Genomic DNA, 15,910 nt, shown 5'->3' with positions numbered 1-15,910 from the left:
GCACATAACTGACCAGAAAGCTCACTGGGATTAATTAGCAGTGGTATGTGAAGAGCTTGGTTCAGACTTGGAACATTGAGGATGACTTTCCAGCGAGGCCAGATCCTAGATTCATAATTCAGTCACTTCAGGGGATCTCATTGCTTGCCTAGCGTAATCGCTGGGGCTCTTGGCTCAGACCAGGATGGGCGTTGTGTGTCCAGCTGCTGCCAGCAGAGGGCAGCAGTACGCTGTGTGTGTTCAATTTGCATTCCAGATTAGTAAATCCCCATGCACCGACAAAGAGGGAAAGTGGGTGTCCCAGGACTATTGCTGCTTTTCTCTGGGTGATAACACTGGCCCCACACCATTGCACACACAGACCTTTTTACATTATGTTGGACTTGGGCTCATCCAAAATAGAGAAATGAATACACAACTAGGAGCTGCCATCACAGACAAGAAGTAACTTTAATTAAATATTGTGAAAGTTGAAAAGTTTTTACAGCTTGAATGTTTGCAAAAAAAAAAAAAATTATAACAATCTCTACAGTAGTTAGGTTCTCTAACGATTGAACTGTACAGTGTGTGTCTATTCCAGAAGTCTGATAGGAAGGTGAAAGGTTAGATTTAGAGATGACTTCGTTAAGCTGCATCCTAGTACAATGTGAGGCCAGGGTGTGTTATGCAATCCAGTCATCCAGAAGCTGTATTTTTCCCCCCAAACTGAAATCTTAGTTGAATTCTCTATTTTGTTTTCTTCTTAAAGCCATATTCTGTATTTAGGGGAACATCTTTTATTTGTAAAAGTTCCATGTAGAAGAGAGAGGGTCAGAGGGCCAGAATGTCTTTTCATCTAATCAGTGTAAATAGAGGCAACAAAACACAAATTATACACATTTTAAAGGCTCTTTGGACTTTCAAGAAAAGTTCTAACCACTACAATGGCTGACAATGGGTGGCGTCTGTCACCGGGGTCTGAGCCGGACACCTCACCGGCTGACCCGGAGTCCTTCACAAACAGTTAAGGGGCTCACCAGACAAAATATGGCTTTAAATTGTACACATCTTCAGGCCAGCGCTTACCACACAAATTCAGACAACCTTTCTGAGTACCGAGAAGCAATGTGTCCACTTTGCTTACATTTTCCAGTTTTATTATTATTATTTATCATTATTATTTCTCACCAAGAAAAATCAGCTTTCTTCCCCTCCCTTCCCTCCCGCAACACCCCGCCCCCACCCGCCCCAACCCATAAAAATCGCACTCTGACAGCCTAGTGAAAACCATTGCAAAATCCATATGGAGGCATGCACAGTTGCAGCATTGTTGTAAATTTTCTTGCTCTACTAGAAAAAGTTACATTATCTTAAGGTAACAAAACAGTTCTTTTGTGCTTTTCGATTTCTTTGTTTTTTTTTTTCTTTTTTTTTCTTTTTCTTTTTTCTTAGAATGTTAGTGATGACTGACAGTTCTGGTGCACAGTTACAATGTACAAGTGAAATGAATATGATTTGCATTGTTAAGGCATCCAATCTGCTGGTTTATATTTATGTGAAAGACAGAGGAAATATACAAGCAGACTTAGGAAAGAAAGTATGTTCATTGATTTCTATGAAGTTTCTCCCTGGAATTTAATGCACAAAATGCGTCACTCCAAAGGGAGAGGTTCCATGCATATTAATAGAGTAAAACAGCATTAGGGTTTTCTTCTGTAAGCTTCCAAAGCAAAGGATACATTTTTTTTTTTAATCTACGGAACTAAATGCTACAAGAATAATACGCTACTATTTTTTGCCATAAATTGGAAAAAACTTCTTAACTTACAAATAATACAAAAATAGACAATGGCTTTTGGGTGAAAATTAAAAAAAAAATGAAGCATGGTTTAAAACAATACTAAAAATAACTATAAATGAAATGTTTAAAAATCACATTGAAACAGCTAACTATAGGTGACCAAACAAATACGCACTTTTCACATAGCAAACATACACAATAAAATAAACTGGGAGTCAGAGGAAAAGGAGGAAGGGGAAAGCAATGTACAAATTCCAAAGATAAATACATTATTTATATGGATATCTTACAAAATCCCCTTTAAAACAAAAAGCCTTTTAATTAATTTTGCAAGTATGTGCAAGCTAAAGGTAGTGAGCTTTTTTTTTTCCTTTGCAAAATATGCAGTAAAATCTTTTTTATGATATTGAAAAACCATCTTAAGACATTAAAATGTATAAATAGAACAACAACTTTGGCAAAAAATCACAAAAAATCTACAGTATTTATAACTACATACAAAAACACAACAGCAAAGAAAAAAATCTCAGGCAAATGCATCCTCGGAGCTTTGCTGCCTCTTCACCATTGACTTCTATTTTAAGAACACTTCTCAGATAATGAGAGCAATAATTCCCAGAAAACTGTGTTTTGAGGTCTCAACCTTCTTCTCCTTTCTCCCAGTTTCCCTTTATTCTTGATTCCAAAGCACTTAACCCGTTGTTTCAATCTACTATGTTACAAATAGTAAGGGTCGACCGATAGAGGCGCTATCTCGAATGGGAAATCTGAAAGACCTGCTGTGTTGGAGGGCTGGGATGAAGTCAGCATTTAGGATGAGTAAACTTTAACCTTGTAAATGGTGGCATGTTACTGGGATTTTGACTTGATAACTAACTGGAGGGAATAGTTTGGAATTCTGTGCCTGATCCTGTTCCATGCAGTCTCAAAGGAGATTCTCACACAGTGTGTGTGCCTCCAAGCTCTCGAGAGGCCATTGGCTTCATAAGAAGTTGACATAAGCAAAAGAGAGAGTGCTATCAGGTTTAAATATGCAGTTTTAACATCTGTCTAGAGGCACTGGATTTTTGAGTAGAAGGGGAAAATGTGATCACTCACATCACTGGTTAACTTTCCAGGCTGCATTTATTTACACAGTTACTTAAGACAACAATACGAAAGGGAGAAATAAGCTTGCACTGCTAAAGGGTGGCATGTTAAGTTAGATACTGGAAATGCACTGTCCGAGTAACTACCACTTGATATGCTTTAAGGCGCAGAAGCCGACCCTTAGTTTCCTAAAAAATCTAACTGGCATTCCTATTCTGTCCCATACAAGCTTTTTTTTTCTTTTTTTTCTTTTTTTTTTTTAAACTTTTCTGTAAATATCACCACTTCATTCTCCTTTTACACAGCTTTAAAAACATCATAAATTAAAACATGGAGTCTTATTTATAGTGTCCCTTGTATACAGCTTTACGGTTTATAAAAGACAAGTGATTGCAGAGTTAAGCTTAAAAAAAAGAGAGAGAGAAAGAAAAAGTGGATTTGCTTTTATCAACACAGAATAAATATATCCCCCCAAGGAGACGGGAGGTACAACTGTAACCAACACCCTGCGTTAGCAGATCCCTTCCAATTTCAGTATTTGCAAGGTCGGCGATATTGTTTGTTTAAAAATCTGCAGTTATTGTGATTCCTCTTAAAAAGGCCTGAGTTAAAAGTTCCACTCTGGGACTTGTATCACATTACTCTCTGTAGCAGAATCCAACCTCTTCATTAATAAAATTCTTCAAGGCAATTCTTTCACATGGGAGGAACAATCATGCCAGATATTGCTGTGGAAAGAGAAGACAAGAGTCAGTGGCTTTTGTGTCCAAACTTCCTACTGAAAGAGAAAAAAGATGAGGGGAAAAAACACCCACATACCACTGTGTTCGCTGAACATTAGCCACAAATGAGCTTTCTCATCTTCCCTGGAAGGAATTTTTAATTACAAAATAGACATGTACTTTATTAAGAATGTAGTGTTATCAGTGAGTGTATGTGTCTTTAACAGACTATCCTAAACATCCCTCCAAATCTGATTTCAATTTTAAGACATAACTGGCAAGTCAGAGTTTGAATACTGCTGGGAAAGTTAGAGCCCCATCACTTGCAAAAGAGTGGGAATTTTCAGTTTGTCACTCGTTTTTCCCCTTGCTTTCACTTCCAAAATATAAAATGAAAAACTGGTCCACCGTAACAGCCAGCAATTACTACAAAAAACCATGGCTCTGCCTGTGTCCTGTATTAGCATGAGAGCTGAGCACTGAGGACTGGAGTGGCGATTTGGGTGCCTTCACTTCAGTCCTCAGGCCTGGGGTGAGAAGCAGCCAGCTCCAGGAGATGTCATTCCCTGGGGGATGAGGAGGGAGGGTGTCCCCTATACCTCTGCTGCAGTCAAGGTTTCTGCAATGGTCTGACCATGTCTCTAGAAAACTTTAGCCTAGGAAAGCTGAAGGAGATCCTAAGCAAAGGGAAAGCTGTATAGGAGAATTAAAAATCTTGCAAAGCATTGTTGGGAGGCCTCACACAGTTGTATTAAAAGAGCATGGAATCCCACAGGCCTACATTCCACCTCTTTTCTGCTTGCTGAGTAAGTCCCCCAGAGGTGCTTGCTTGCTTGCGTGCATGCTCAGTCATGTCTGACTCTTTGCGACCCCATGGACTGTAGCCCACCAGGCTCCACTGTCCATGGGAGTTTCCTGGCAAGAAAATACAGGAGTGGGTCGCCACTTCCTTTTCCACCCAGAGTTGTCTCCGTGAACCTCTCTGCCTCCTCGGCTAGGAATGGGGTATATTTGCTAGGGCAGTGATACTGTTAGAGTTGTGGGAAATTTAAATGTTAACGACCAATATGAAGTGCTTAGTTCTGATAAGCTCCTGCTGCTGCTGCTGCTGCTGCTAAGTCACTTCAGTCGTGTCCGACTCTGTGCGACCCCATGGACTGCAGCCTACCAGGCTCCTCCGTCCATGGGATTTTCCAGGCAAGAGTACTGGAGTGGGTTGCCATTGCCTTCTCCGGATAAGCTCCTAGTGAAGACCTATAGAGTTAGGCTCCTATTAACTTCTGCTGCTAAATTAGCTGTGTGACCTAGTGCAAACTGCTGAACTTTTCTGGGCTGTGTTTCCTTATATCAACTAGGTACTGTCCAACATGGAACACTTCACTTGATGGGTATAAGGAATAAAGGGACAAGTGCAGAGTTCAGGATGGCAACTTTGAAATATGTGGAGATGAGAGCAGTGGTTACATTAGAAGCAAGAGGCAGCCATCTTTGGCTCTCAGCGATGGCTTAGCATCCTGTCAGGCGGAGAAAGGAAGTCATTGCTTTCTTTTTGTTGGCAATTCTAAATTTAAATTAATGTCCTTGTCAGTGGTGACTGCATCTAGGAAGTGACCCTCTAAATTTCCCAGCTCTCATGTCTGCAAGAATCGGCTTTTTTTAAGAGAGCCCCAAAGCCTTCAGTAGACACGGGAAGGCCAGGTGAGGCTCTGAGTGCTGTGGGCCCCACAAGCCTCTGCTTCCCCTCCCCAACCCCCTGAAATTTTCGATTCAATTTTTAAAAAAGCATTTTGCCAAACACTTTTTCCGTTAATTTTTAAACCCATCTGTATTCACAAGGAAATTTAATCCACATGTTTCTGATTCATTTACACGTAAATCATCCAAATGTTGTTTTGCAAGAGCCATTCTGCAGTCCAAAAGCTCCTAGAGTCTTTTTTTGTAAGTCCTCATAAGCCATTTTTCTTAGAAACAGGAAGTGTCTCTTGCCAAATGCAGGCCAATTTAAACTCCCAACGATTTGGGATCCATTGGAAATGCAGTATGCCCCTAAGATGCAACTGAGCCCTAGATTTCGACTGATACAGGAAGCTGGGTATTTCAATCCAAGCCTTGAGAATTCAAGATGCTGTAGCTCCAAAGGCAAGGAGGATGGACGGGAAAGAGGGTCTTTGCAGAGTGAGAGCTCAGCATGGTGCTGCCTCCCTAAGGATCTTTTCTTCCAGGCTGAAGGTAGGTCCAGGCACCTCTACTAAAAGGCAGACCTTCCCAAGGGAGTGCTAAGGCCACTGGTGAAAGAAGTGACTCCTTATGCCTTCCACCAAAATCTAGCCTGTGTGCCCAGCAGTCTCCTAGAGCAGAGCCTGATCACCAGGCAGTTTCCATATGATACAAAGCAAAAGGGAAAATGGACAAAATTCCTGCTAATTTGGGTCGGTGGACCCAGTCAAAATTTATCAATGGGGCCCTAAAAACATTGCAGATGTTTTTAAAAAAATTCTAGATGACCAGAATTAAACAAAAACAAAAACAAAAACCTACTCAGTGTTCTGATACCCGAATAATGTGTTAATAAGATGAAACTTCTATTACGGCCACATTAAAAGCTATAAAGCAAAGCTAACTAACATGCTGCCAGTCCAGAGCTAACAGTGTTTCTTAATCTGGGACACAGGGGTTAAAAATTCCAGCACGTCAAGAGCCCAGGCTGGCATCCTAAGTGAGCCAGGTTCCCGCTGTGGGGACTGAGGGGGCTCAGCCAGAGTCAGGCCTTCTGTAGTGTGAGCAGCACTCACTGCTGCCACGTGAGAATGCCTACAGATAGCCACCACGTGTTCTGAACTACTTACAGAGAAGGTGGAGAGGTGGATTCTCTAAAACATAAAATGGCCCAGTTTATATGTGTTCGCAAAAAGTTAAAATCAAAGCCAAATAAACAAACATACAGTCTGGGGGTGTCTAGGGGTGACTGTGGTCTGTCCCCACTTCCCTCGCTCTCCTTCACTGGTCCTCAGACTCCTCTGTGGGTCTAATGGAAGCCAGGGAACCTCTGTCCAAGAAGAAGGCTCAGAGATCCTTACACCCAGAATTTTGCACGTAACATCAGGGGGTTACTGCTCCCCAAATCTCTCCCATCACTTCCTAAACTCCAGATGCAGAACCCTTATTGATGAGTGAATTTTGGGCAAGGAGTCCCGTTTGTGGCCTCTGGGTTTAGGTACTCTAAAGAGGCCTTTTAATAAAGAAACCTCACTGCATGACTGCGGGGAAGCTCCCGGGATGTTAGGAGCTGTTTTTCTTGTGTCTGTGCCATAATCCTCAAGATTATTTATGTGGGTGAGATGGATGGGTGTTTGAGGCTTAGAATGTTCCAGAAATGCTGCTGGCATACGGACTTGCCCAAGCGGGGCCCATGAAGATTTCCATGAGGACACGACACCCCCACACTTTCAGAGAGTAACGTGTGCCAGGGCATCACAAGACCCAAGTGGCTCTGCCATCCCCCTGGCAGCTGGGTGATCACGTTCCCTGACAGAAGCTCAGAAAACTACTGGCTTCAGCAGCAATGCATTTTTTGATTGGATAAGAACAAAGACAAAATGCAAAGTTTTGCTGAGCTGGGAGAAATCTGGAATGAGAGGGTGGAATGTGAACTTCCTCGAACCACCACATGTGTAAGGATGTGGAGCTAATCGGGAACAGGACGAGGGGACAAGCTTGCACAAACTCAACATGTGCATCAAGCAGAAGACAATTTCAGGAGATGTGCTACCAGACTGTGGAGAGCTGGGAGGGGCCAGCCAGCCTGCGCTCCAGTGAGGTGGGGAAAGGGGAGAAAAGCACTCTGTGGGTATGAGTTCTGTGAAATGACTCTGGCCTTTTGTTTTTATTCTTCACTGTGGAGACTGTCCGGAACATAGGGTTTAAAATCCCCACCTTGGGGGCAGGTCCAGTGACATGGTGACAGCATTCTGGGGGCTGCCTATCTCTGAATGAAATCCTTTGAGGCCCACAATTAGATAGAATCCATGCTTCAAGGGCCCAGCTTTGGGAGAAGGGAAAGCGTGTCTCCAGGACTATAACTGAGCATATGAGGTGACTCAAGTCTTGGCCTCTGAAAACAGACACACTTGAGGAGTCTAAGATCAGGGCTGACCAATGACATTTGATAACAATGGAAGGAGACGTGTCTGTGTTATTATCTTTAAATCCAAAATATGTCTAAATTTTACATAGTTTTTCATAGGATGCTCACTGGTCTTAATGGGCCAATAAGTGCAGAGAACTAAGAGGGAGACTCTTCTGTTTAGCTGCGGGGTGTTTTAGAGCCTTTAATTAAACTTGCATGCATTGTGATTCCAAGATATTAAGCACCATTTTCGAGGTTTGACCATAACCATTTCTTTCTTTTTAAAAAACAGAACATCTTATGAGACTCCAGAAATACTGTGATAAGAGTTTGTCCTACAGATGTCTCAGGCAAATAGATTGTCAAAGGTTTTACCTACCTGGGAGAGAAAACCAACTGGAGTCACAGGAGAAACTGCAAATTCTAAAATATAAGAATGGAGCTCCTGACTCCAGGGTAAGGACTTCCTTGTTACCCTTTCTCCCTGCCTCTTGGTACCTGTACTCTAGGAGGGTACATGGCTTAGTGGCTACCACACAGGACTCTGGCTCAGGTTGTCCTTAAACCTTCTGCTTACAATGCCTCCCCCCCCTCACCTCATCTCCCTGGGCCTGAATCCTACTTGCCCCTCATCCAAGGTCCAGTTCAAAGTCAACCTTCTCCATAAGGCTGGTCTGAATTCTCCCTAATCTTTCCCTCGTCTGAACTTCCACAGCTGGCTGCCCAGTGGCTTGAATATGACCATTTAGTTTAACATAGGGGCTTATATTGGGGACTTTCCTGGTGGCTCAGACAGTAAAGAATCCACCTGCAATGCAGACGTCGCAGGAGACACAAGTTCAATCCCTGGGTGGGTAAGACCCCCTGGAAGAGGGCGTGGCAACCCACTTGACTGTTCTTGCCAGGAGAATCCCATGGACAGAGGAGCCATGGGGTTGCTGAGAGTCAGACATGACAGAGCAACCAACACTTCCATACTTACATAATAGTCAGTTGGGCTGGGACTTAACCCCAGTCTCCCCTGATGTGCTAGTCCTATAACTCTGGATGAGCCTTCTCAGCTCTCAGTTTCTGCATCTGTATAATGGGGACAATAAACAGCCTATATCTAAGGCTGGCTGGAAGGAACACATGAGACAGTGAAGAAGACAGGCTGGGAAGAAGCGCTCCCACATTAGTGCCTCTGACCATTGTCATCACCATCATGAGACCACAGTGTGTATCTGTTGAGGAATAAATGTGTGCTGTCACAAGCAGAGGCTGAGAAAGGGCTGCTACGGAAACGGATCTCTAAGGAGTTGTTGGTTAAAAAAAAAAAAAGAATGATGGACAATTAGCAGAGTGGTAGTTAGAGGTAAATAGACCTTTAAAACACTTAAACAGCCTAACTGTGTCACCTCTAATCTTGCTTATATGGTCAATTTGCTTAACCAACTCTTCCTCCGTCACTTGCCCTGTCTTAATGATCACAATTCTAAACAAGGTGGGTCCAAATGAAACAGCTGTTACTGTAACAACGACAACGAGGAGGAGAATACCACAACTTCAGAGATTCTCAGTTCTCTAGCCTACATGTCTCTTTAAAATTTTTAATAGAAGTGGAATTTAGAAAGCTGAAGATGAGGTAAGTCTTAGGTTTCGGGTTTTCCCAGAAGCCAAGGCCCCCGGGCAAGAGACCCCTGAAAACAGTGGCGCACTGCGCCCACATCTGCAGGGGAAGCAAACAGACGACAGACGCGCAGCGCGGGTGGGTGGGCCCTGCCTGGTGAGTGGACGGCGGGAGCAGAGTGGGCGGGGCGGAGGAGAGCTTCCCGGAAGTCGGTGTCAGTGACTGTGACTTTAATTCCTCTCCTCATACCTCCCCTGCTGCCGTCACCCCGAAACTAAGGACCTTTGGTGCCTAACAGAATTGGTAACACAAAAACCACCAGGACCCACGCTCAACTAGAAGGGAAGGGCAGTGTCACCCACAACAGCAAGTCGAGCACAAGCGCGCCCCGAGTTATATGCCCCAGAGCCTCCTGCTGTGCAGTAGGCAGGGTTGGAGAGGGGGAGACGGCTGCAGGTCAGAAGGGGGGAGGCAGGCTCTGTAGCTTGGGGATCTGTGCAGACTGGGTTAGGAACGCTCTAGGGGTAACAAATGCACACACCTTCTATGTGGCCCTGTCTTGATGCCATCTCATCATTACTTAAGTATATATACACACACACACCTTATACCACCGGAAGTTCCCTTAATCCAGGAGGCTCTAACATTCGGGCTGAGTTTCTCCTTTCAGACCCTTCCTGTTCCCTCTTTGATCCACACAGCATGAAAAGACCTTTGGCCTCACTGAAGGGCTGCCCACTTCAGTCAGGGACCCTCCAAGAGCCACGGGCCTTTTCTTCTCACATGCCACCCCTTCCACGGCTGATTACAAACCCCATTACACCTCCTTCGTGACGTCAAGTCTACGTTTAACAAGGGCTATGACTGGCAGCTCGGGAATGGTAGATTTCTGCTTTCCATAGGTTTTTATCCTTATTTAAACCCATTATAAGCTATGTTCACTTAGGCATTACATCCTCAGTTTGCCAGCTGGAGGTGTAGTCAGGGTGACAGAGCATTATTTTTAGCTGAAAAAGACACTTGCATGAATGGGTGGCTCCCCTTTTTTTGTGGGCATCTTCTATCACCAACAATACTGCCTGAAATGTCATTCCAGAGTCTGTCTTCCTCTTCCCTCTAAGAAGATGGCTTTGCTGGGGGATGTTTTCAGGGATGGGCATGGGCACTCACCTCGCCTGTGCTGGACAGACTGGCCAGCAGGTCTCTGAGCAGTGCTCGGCAGAGACCTTCTGGAGTCAGAAAGGTGCAGGCAGGACGAGCTCAGGTTCAGAAGTCACACAAGGGGTTCGGTTTTGGCTCCATCATTACTAGATACATGACCCTGAGCAAACTGGGCCTTCGTTTTCCCATCTATATAACAGGAATAGTACTGCCCTTATGGAATCCTCAAGAGAATGGATGTAAGTTTACATCAGTACAAAGTACGTGTATGGATGTATAAATAGACAATAAGAAACAAGACTGCCTTCTTGACAGCTCTCAACCTCCAGGGCTGAGCTCTGTCAGTGAAGATGGGCAAGCCGGCCACTGAAAGGAAGGTTCTGTGGGGCACTGGGTTGGGGCACAGATCCTGAGGGTTTATTTTCATCCCTTCTGTTTCTGCCTATGCCTCTGGGCAGGTGTTTACTCTCCTGATGCCTGAGTTTTACCCTCTGTTCAATGGAGACCATAACTGTCCTTGTGTTTCATCAGGAAGTTGTGAGGATTAAATAAGATAAAGCAGGCACAGTGCTTAACACCGGTCATTGCTCAAAGAATGGCAACTGATGATTTTATTGATCTTACTTCCCTGCCAGCTGCCTTAGGAATCCTGGATGCATCCTGTTTACCCACTCTGAGTAGTATAGTGCTTGGAAGACAGAGCAGGAGATAGAACTTTTGAGCCTGAGTTTGAAGCCAGCCTCTGCCACATACCATGTCTCCAAGTCAAGCCATTCCCTAACCTCACTAGTCTTTTGCTTTCTCATCTATAAAATCTGAGTACTGATCCCACAGTCCCACTGTGGGAAAGGAAAGAGGCCGTGCAGCTCAGTACCCCAACTCAGCGGCAGCACTTAAGGAGAAGGTAAGAAACGGTAGACCCGTTTTAAAAGGTTCTTTTTTTCTCAATGAATAGAAAGGTCCCCTAAAATCTTTGTGACTCTTATTTTCCAAATTCCATGAGGGGGAGGAAGTCGAACAGTTTTAATATGAACCAGGGTCCTCCAGTGGCACTTTGGCCTTTCTGGTTCCCAGCAGTAGTAAGCCTTGGGTGTTTGGATGTTGTAACCTCAGGGCCCTGACTGGGCCGTCACACCCCCTCCCCATGATCAGCCCCACACGTGTTCATGCTGACACAGGCAACAGGAAGGGAACCTACTTCAGGAGAAGGCCAGTCCCGGGAGAGACCCTGCAGTGAAGAACTTGCTAGAGTCCACCAAAGACTGATCTGATTATGGCGACCACAGGGAATGAGAGAGGAAAGAGAAACGACGACATTAGTAAGTGGCGACGGTGTTTCTCAAGGAAATCTAGGGCTGAGCAGAACTGCTGGAGTTGGAAGAACTGCTCAGGCAACTCCAGCAGAGGAGGGAAGTGGGGGACCTGGGGCCAGGTCCAACAAGGGCGAACACACAGGAACAGAAGAGCTGAGGGCATACAGGGGCAGGCAAGCCCAAGGCCGAGCGAGCCCTGAGCAGCAGCGTGTCTGCGGCAGGCCCTGGGAAGGTGAGTCAGGGCATCTGGTTGGCCCCAGGTAGGGCCTGGGGCTTACCTTGCAGACTGTTCCCATTGGTGCTGGTGCAGGTGGGAGGTGGGGAGGTCTGGGGTCTGACGACAGGCGCAAAAGCACTCTTCTGTTTCACGGCTGAGACCATGTTGGCTGGTGAGAAGGAGAAGATGCCGGAGGAGCTGCTGCAATTGGAGGGGAGGCTTGTGGAGGAGGCCATGGTGGGGCTGGATGGCACGACTAAGGGGCAAGGGGAAAAGAAAAATCAGCGCTTCTCCTGGCATCCTGACACAGCCTCTCAGCTCCCACCCTGGTGCCCACCCCGCTCAGGCCACCCTTCTAGCATGAGCCTTCACTGAACTCTCAAGGTCTTGTCAGCTTTCATCATTTGGTACCCGGCATGTGTTTCCTTTTGTTGGTGGTGACTGTGATCTTTTGTGTGTTAACTGTAGGCCGACTATGTGCCAGGCAGTATGCTAGAGCGTCTCAGGCCAGGAGGCAAGAGTGTTCTTACAAAGGGAATAGTATCACATAATAGCTTCAAGAGTAAGGCTCACTCTGGGGAGTCGGGGAAGGGAAACCAAAGAAGGTTTCATGGAGGAGGTGTCAAAGGAAGTATTTCAGGTAGGACCTATACTGAGGTTCTAGCAAAGGGTCTGGGGATACAAGAGACAGGAGATGGCCAGACTGAGAGGGTGTGGTCACTAGTGGAAGGAGAGGTATGAGGAAGAAGAGTGAGTTGAAGGCAATGCCAGGATTCTAATTTAAGGCACTGATGAATGGATGGTGGTGTGTCTGATGCCTCCTCATGAAGCTACTACAGCTTCCCAAAGTGTACGTGTATGTGTGCCAGTCATGTCTGACTCTTCAGGACCCCATGGACTATATATAGCCTACCAGGCTCCTCTGCCCATGGGGATTTCCCAGGCAAGAATAGGCCATTTCCTCCTCCAGGGGATCTTCCCCACACAGGGAATGAACTGGAATCTTGAGTCTCCTGCATTGGCAGGTGGAGTCTTTACCACTGAGCCACCTGGGAAGCTCTCTTGAAGGATATGACTATATCTCCATGTTCCACAACACAGAAGTAGGTAGGAGGCCAGATGGGTAAATAATCCACCACGTGCTTTCTGAGTGACTAATGAGGGACTACAAGTCAAAGTTCCAAATCCTTTCTACCTCCTGCAGAACTGTACAGAGATGCATGCGTGTGAGCTAATAAGCAGCAGGATCGGGGCTTTATGTAAATACTCACAGTCTGGGAGTGGTAGGGACGTGGATTATCAATGACAGGAGATCTCTGGTGATTCAGAGAGAGAGACAACCTAGCTGCTTGAGGGATATGAAAGAGTGTGAGTGATGCAGGTCCTCTCCACCTGGCCTTTCATCTTTCGCTAGTTGCTAGTCATCTCAGGTCACTTTAGGAAATAGATATTGTACACACGAAAGCCCTCTACACTCAGGACTTAGGGCCATCACACACCCACCTTCCATTTCCTCTGTACCCTAGGGAAAAGTATGAGTCCTGTCCGATGATTTTCAGGCACTTAATTCAAATTCTAGGTACTTCCTCCTCACTGTATTAGTTTCCACATTATGTAATAAACATTTTATATTGCTTTGTCACCTGCAGGAATCTTCACATCTTTTCCATCTATGTCAGTAGCCAAGAAAGCGTAGGTTGGGACCTATTACATCCTTTCTACACCTGATCAAACCGAGTGAGTTGAGACTCAGAAAACAGTCCAGTGACTTGCCCCAGTGAGTGAACTGAAAGGTGAGTTCCAGAACCACACCCCTAATAGTGCAGGGCTCTGTCTACGAGGCTACCCTGCAGAGGAAACAGATCACCAGAGGACAGGCCCCTTCCCAGGAGCACACCACAGTCCAAATCCCTGAGTAAGTGGCCTCCCCCTCAACCTCCTGGCTTTGGAAACTTAGGGAAGAGCTTATCAAGTCAGTCACAGACAGCAGTTGCCATCAGGGGGAAATGACCTCTTCTAATCAGCCCTCAGCACCACACAACCCAAACGCACTGGATGTTTTATGGAGCAGAACAGGGAGCTGCCAACCTCAGGATTTTCACAAACATTTTCTAAACTGTACTTTTCTTTTAATGAGACCAGCATTTTTATACATCTCTTAGGATTTGTAAATGTGAAAATGCGCTCAATAATAACACCCATTTAAATTGCAAAACTCCTGCACTGGAGGTTTGATTTTTAAATATTCGTAGACTTGAAATCCTGCTGGTTCACTGAGGAAGGCAATTAATCTCGTTGGCAAATGCGATCATTATGTGTATTTAGAGGTGGGGAGTTTGAGGGGGGCCTTAACAGAGGAAGGGGTGAAATATAGTCAAGCAGTTCCATTTGTTATAACATTATTAGTTATCAGCCACCACACCAGAAAGGGTGTTCACCAGTGGAAATGTCTTATTTTATTTTTTATTCTGTTTGGAATTTTTCAACATGAGTAGTTTATGAATAATTAAATATTGTGGAGGCAAAAATTCAAATCGGCTGGGCTTTTTGTTTATTGTTTTATTTGCATTTATGCAGATAAAACCATCCCATCTGAGAGCCTATTTGAGAATTTAATACTATATTTGTGAGCACTGAGGAAATCAATTAATGGAAATTAAATGTTGGAAGTTTCACAGTCTGACAGATGCAATCTCAGGCTCAGGTCGCTGGGTGTCTGCACAGGCTTAGGAAGACAGAGCAATCCAAGGCCCTAAATTGAATTGCTACCATATAGCAATTAGGTTATTGATTTAATTAAGAATGCCACCTTTTAATTTTCAGGTCATAATTGAAACCTTTTCTGATTGAGTAGAAACGAGAACACTGAAATGATAGATTTGTGAGAAACAATCTTTTGATGAATCAAAATCTAATGTGAAACTGGCCCCAAACACTGATGCTTCAGCAGACAGATGTAATATATGCAGATTATTATGGAGAATTTTAAATGTACAACAAGCTGCTGATTCCAAACAGATCAAGTAGAAATAAAGAAATACAGAGGTTCAGCTCACACTGAGCTACAAATTCAGCCAGAAGGTAAACGGCGATAAGTATTACTTTCAGAAGTTAACTTCTTGCAAAGGCCAAGAATGATCTTTCCTCTTTCAACAGCCTAGCACACTCTGCATTTCCACTGTCGGAAAAAGCATCATTTTCAGTATTTTTAGCTGAGACTCTCATTTTTTAAAAAATCATACCATTATTTCACTTAACAACACAGTTTCTATCAGCTCACAAAATTCTAAGAGCTTAGAATTATTATACACCAGAAGAGCCACCCACACTGTCCAAGATGAACTTGGTTTTCTATGTAAAAATCCTCAGAGGGCAATCAAGAGACTGTGGACGTTTTGTATGTAAAGACGCCAGTTCCCTGAGGTTCTTTAGATGCAATTGAAACACTGCACCAAAAGAAAAAAAAAACAAAAACCTTTAACCTCAGCTTCTTTAAGACAGGGACAAGGCACAAAAGAACAATTTCTTGTATATGTTTTTTCATCATGCCAAATTTTGGGTAAAAATAAAGTATGTTTTTTGGTTTGAATGTTTGGTTGTTTTTTCTTTGTACATATAAAACACAAAAGGGAAAAAAATCTAAACATTAAAAGAATAAAGGAGAGGGACTTCCCTGGTGGCCTAGTGGCTAAGACTATATGCTTCCAATGCAGGAATCTCCCACGTTCGATCTCTGGTCAGGAAACTAGATCCTACATGCCACAACTAACATGCAGTGCAGCCAATTAAGTAAATATCTTTAAAAATAAAAGATTTTAAGGTTTAGATACTCATTACCATGCTAAACTACTAGCACCACTTAACATTATCATTCTATCATTATGATTATTACC

General features: G+C 44.2%; 1 protein-coding gene across 4 annotated transcripts in view; it reads right to left on the bottom strand.

Moving 5' to 3' along the window:
* Positions 1-431: 431 nt before the first annotated feature.
* Positions 432-15,910, bottom strand: part of EBF1 (EBF transcription factor 1) — a 410,044-nt gene continuing 394,565 nt past the window's right edge. For all 4 annotated transcript variants that reach the window (XM_040239659.1, XM_040239661.1, XM_040239662.1 and 1 more), the window contains exons 15-16: positions 12,079-12,273; positions 432-3,597 (exon numbers count right to left, since the gene is read on the bottom strand). In XM_040239659.1, coding sequence (XP_040095593.1) covers positions 3,566-3,597; positions 12,079-12,273 — 227 coding nt within the window. In that variant the 3' untranslated portion in view covers positions 432-3,565. The remainder of the gene's footprint in view (positions 3,598-12,078; positions 12,274-15,910) is intronic.

This window comes from Oryx dammah, unplaced genomic scaffold (genome assembly GCF_014754425.2).
Source record: "Oryx dammah isolate SB20612 unplaced genomic scaffold, SCBI_Odam_1.1 HiC_scaffold_5, whole genome shotgun sequence".
Classification (NCBI taxonomy): domain Eukaryota; kingdom Metazoa; phylum Chordata; class Mammalia; order Artiodactyla; family Bovidae; genus Oryx; species Oryx dammah.
Note: the sequence above shows the minus strand (reverse complement) of the source record. Positions and strands in the feature narration are given on the sequence as shown.